Raw genomic sequence first — 4,166 nt, forward strand, 5'->3', positions numbered from 1 at the left:
GAGAAGAAGAAAAAATGTAGAGTTGTTTGGATATTTATATTTACTTTAAAAGGAAGCGGTTTCACCCCAAATTCATCTTCGATTGATTTGATTAAAGGCGTTTATGTGGAATTGAAAACAGAAAATGTTCGCTGGAAGAAACAACGACAACGGCTTTTGGCCATGCACTGGATTACAAAGCAAACCACTGGTTATTCCAGAACTGAAAGCGCATAACCAGTTTGCGGTGGACTCTCTCCAGGGCTCGGTACCGTCCTCGCCTTCGGACGAAACGGGGGATTATCCCCCCACCGCCCTTGACATGGACACGCGGGAGATTATTGACACTTTCTTAAAAATCTTTACAGGACTCCCTCATTCTAAAAGTGGACGAAAACAAGTACTGTCAACAATGAGGCGGGTTGTGGACAATCTCGCGGTGAAGCACGAGCTCGCTTACAAAGGTATTTTCTTTTGCTTTTCTGCAAGTAACGCTCTGTTTCCCTTTCACTCTTTCATAATGTTTAGTGGTTGATAAGTCCAGTTAAACATTATTTAAATGACCTGCCTCACCCTCTATACACGCACCTGGCCTGGCAGGTTGCGCCACTTTATGCCACGTATTGTCGTTTATGATTCCCTGGACTCTTTCAGGTATGATTGCACGGCTGAATCTGGAGCAGAAAGGAGAAGATGTGAGTTTCATCAAGCAAGTGGCAACAGAGCTCTTTAGCGATGGCACCACAAACTGGGGTCGTATTGCCAGCCTGCTGACATTTGGGGCAATGCTGTGCAAATACCAGAATGACAGAGGACATAGCAAGTATGTGAGGTTGGTAGGGGAGGAGATCTCGTCTTATCTACTTACAGAGCAGCGGGACTGGATACTCAGAAACAAAGCATGGGTGAGTTTATTTATTCCCTTTTACAGGTCTTTTATTTTTAGTTAGTGTATTTATTTTTATTGTTTGTATCCTAATGTATTCATGTTCTTCCCTTTAGGATGGCTTTGTGGAGTTTTTTCATGTCCCGGATACAGAGGCAGCTGTGAGAAACACACTTCTAACAATTGGTAGTGTGGCTACATTAAGTGCAGCACTTGCCTATTGGATACGGTGAATCCATATGGACTTTCTAAAAACTAACAAAACAAAGAATGGATTCAGAACTTTCAAACTATTTTTGTATTGTTTTTTTTTTTGAGAAATCATTTTCACCATTTTTCCTTTTCGAAGTGCTCACTGTATTTAAAAACTGGTTTAAACCTTTATTTGAGAAGTAAAATGCTATTTTTGTATTAAAAAGTAAAATTTTAAAATCATTTCCAGCTGTTCACATCTGAATTGTTCACCTACCAGGGATTAACACTTGCAACGCCAGTTTTTTTTTTTTTTTTTTTTTTTTTTTTTTTTGTGTGTGTGCAGTTTACATATCACAATCACATTTGAAATTGTACATAAATATCCACCAGTGTTCTTTAAAAATAATGCAAAATTTGATTAAAACTAAAATTGTCTGTTGCACCCACACTATAACTGCATTTACATTGACCCCTTTTCATATAAATATTAGAATTATTTTTATGCAATGTATTGCACAGATAACTTCAGGTGCTGGCTTTATCTGATGAATGAGCTTTAAAGCTTTTATCTAAAAGCTAATGGTGGTTCTGTTTTGAGTGCTACTTGATAGCACTGTGATAGTAATTAACCACACAAGGCTGCTTAAACTTTTGTCTGACTGATTGAAATATTTAGGGAAGTTTGAGAGCATGTTCTCCTCTCTGAGCTTTCTCTGTGAATTTACTCTTCTCTAAACTGCCAATTAAACTGATAAGCTAATAACTGTATTTTTTTTTCTCTCTCATAAATTAAAATATCCTTCATGTTTCGTCACAAAGATTATAGTAAACTGCTAGCCCAAATGTGCTTCATTCAGCTCATTATGTATAACATCAACAAAGTCTTGCTTGCTTCAATAGATTTAATAGTCTCTTAGTTCTGTTAAAGGCCAAAGATTTAACATTTCCTTTTTATACAGTCATTTCAGTCTCTGGATAGTAATACTGTGCTGCAGAACAAATTCAGACAGCTGTCAGAGTGAAACTCACTGGCACAATGAAACTCTGTGAATACTTTTCAAGGAGAGGAAAATACATGTATCTGATTTCAAAGAGTTCATTGTGTTGCTGGGTCACATTGCTAAATCACTTGCTACTCAGGGGATGTTGAGAATAATAAAGGGATAGTTCACCCAAAACTGAACATTCTGTCATCATTTACTCACCCTTGTTCCAATCCTGTTTAAGTTTCTTCTTGAACACAAGAGGATATTTTGAAGAAAGCTGAAACCATTGACATCCATATCCAGGTTTTCAGCTTTATCTTGTTTTGTGTGTTCAAAATAAACTTAAAAGAACTTTTGGAACCACTTGAATGTGAGTAAATGTTCATTTTTGGGTGAACTATCCATTAAATATTACATAATTATACAAGCCCCCATCATAAAGTATTTTATAAGGCACTTCTGTAATCAATAACCTCAGGCCCTGCTATTATAATCTAGTTTGTCTCAAATAGAGATTTCTTCAGTGTCTAAAATGATTGATTCTGAATAATAATCATACCTAATTTTTTTAGAATTTGAAGTAGACCCTGTTCTGTAGCAGGAAGCATGACGTTGAGAACATGACCTCAGTGTTCGTCACTGCGTTCAGGTCCTTCCTTTAAAACATAGGAAGTTTCTGAATCAATTGCTCAATCTCTTTGTTTGCTGTACTTTTTGCCTCAGGGCTCAGGATGTAGCCTGTTTGGTTTGTTTTCTAATGTGGAAGTAATGGCTATAACGTAATGTTTGTTAACATTATGAGTATGACTGTCACACAGTGGAGTCGTGTGATAATGGAGCTTACACTTCTGCACTTTTTAGTGCTGAATGGTCGTGGTTTTAAAATCACGAGGCTACTTTTTTTTTCTCTCAATTCAGTGAATGAAAACAGACATTTGTGGTCTGCTTTTGGAAAGACTCACTTCCTAAGTGAAAATAATTACAGCATATAACATCATTAACGTTTCCAACATGGCAGCTCATAATAAACTGACATATAGCGTTAATGTTTTACTATATTCATCCTTGTCAGTAGAAAATACCAGGGTAGCGCATAACAGTCATCTTTATCAAATTAAGTATGTGTAGATAACTCAACGTACTGAAAGTAATTCTACTTATTAAAAAAAAAAGAGTTTTGAACTCCGTGTTGAAGATGATGAGTTAATTAAATACCTCATTACTTCAACTTAAATGGATAAAATTCACAGTACTTCTGTAGTTTAGTTCTTTAACTCAAATTTGTAGCAGTCAGTTTCCTCAAATGGTTTGAGTTGCATTAACTTATAGTGCTTAAATTGCTTTGTTTACTCAAATGGATTAGTTCACAGTACTCATTAGGATTAGTTTTTTAACTTAAATGGTTGGTTGCAATTGGTTTCCTCAAATGGTTTGAGTTAACTTAACTTTTTGGTGGGTTTTACAGTGCAGTGAAGGTCTAGTGACCCTCAGATGCCTATAAACATCTCCCAGAGAAATTCTTGCTTTGTTTGTATTCTTGCACAGCAACATCCTGCAAACTTTAGCTCTTGAGATGCTTGTTTCTGCTGATCCTGAGGCCTTGACTGGCTGGTTGAATTAAATTATTATTTCACCCAAAAAAAAAAAAAAAATTATCTTAAGTTTTTCTACAGAACCTAAGATATTTTGAAACTGAAAATGTAACAATTGATTTCCATAGTAAGAAAAACAATTACTCTGAAAGTCAGTGTTTACAGGTTTGCTGCTTTCTTAAAAAAAATAAAAAAATTCTCAAACAGGTTTGTAAAAAGTGAAGGGTGAGTAAATAATAACGGAATTTTCAGTTTTGGGTGAACAATCCCTTTAAGGATTTAATGAAACCGTTCAGAAGAGGATTTGATGCACATGATCCAATGATTCTGTAAAATCCTTTCAACAAAATAGATTTCAACTAAAAACTGAAGACTTTTAAGTCATTGGGCAGCTGATGTATATGACAACAGCATGCTGTTAGCCTGTAAACAGACCTTTTGAAAACCGGTTTCTAAGTGCAAGTTTTTGAAACCTACGATTATTGTCACAAAAATGCATTGTGACATCATAACATGTGTTTATTACTT

The 4,166-nt window shown here is 35.6% G+C and overlaps 1 protein-coding gene across 1 annotated transcript; it reads left to right on the forward strand.

Annotated features, from left to right (window-relative positions):
* On the forward strand, positions 1-1,293 carry mcl1b (MCL1 apoptosis regulator, BCL2 family member b). The gene is given in 3 exon segments (NM_194394.2): positions 1-443; positions 634-884; positions 982-1,293. Coding segments are annotated over 3 exon segments (687 nt in total). The 5' UTR covers positions 1-124; the 3' UTR covers positions 1,099-1,293.
* The last annotated feature ends 2,873 nt before the right edge of the window (positions 1,294-4,166 follow it).

This window comes from Danio rerio, chromosome 16, assembly GCF_052040795.2.
Source record: "Danio rerio strain M-AB ecotype USA chromosome 16, GRCz13ab, whole genome shotgun sequence".
NCBI lineage: Eukaryota > Metazoa > Chordata > Actinopteri > Cypriniformes > Danionidae > Danio > Danio rerio.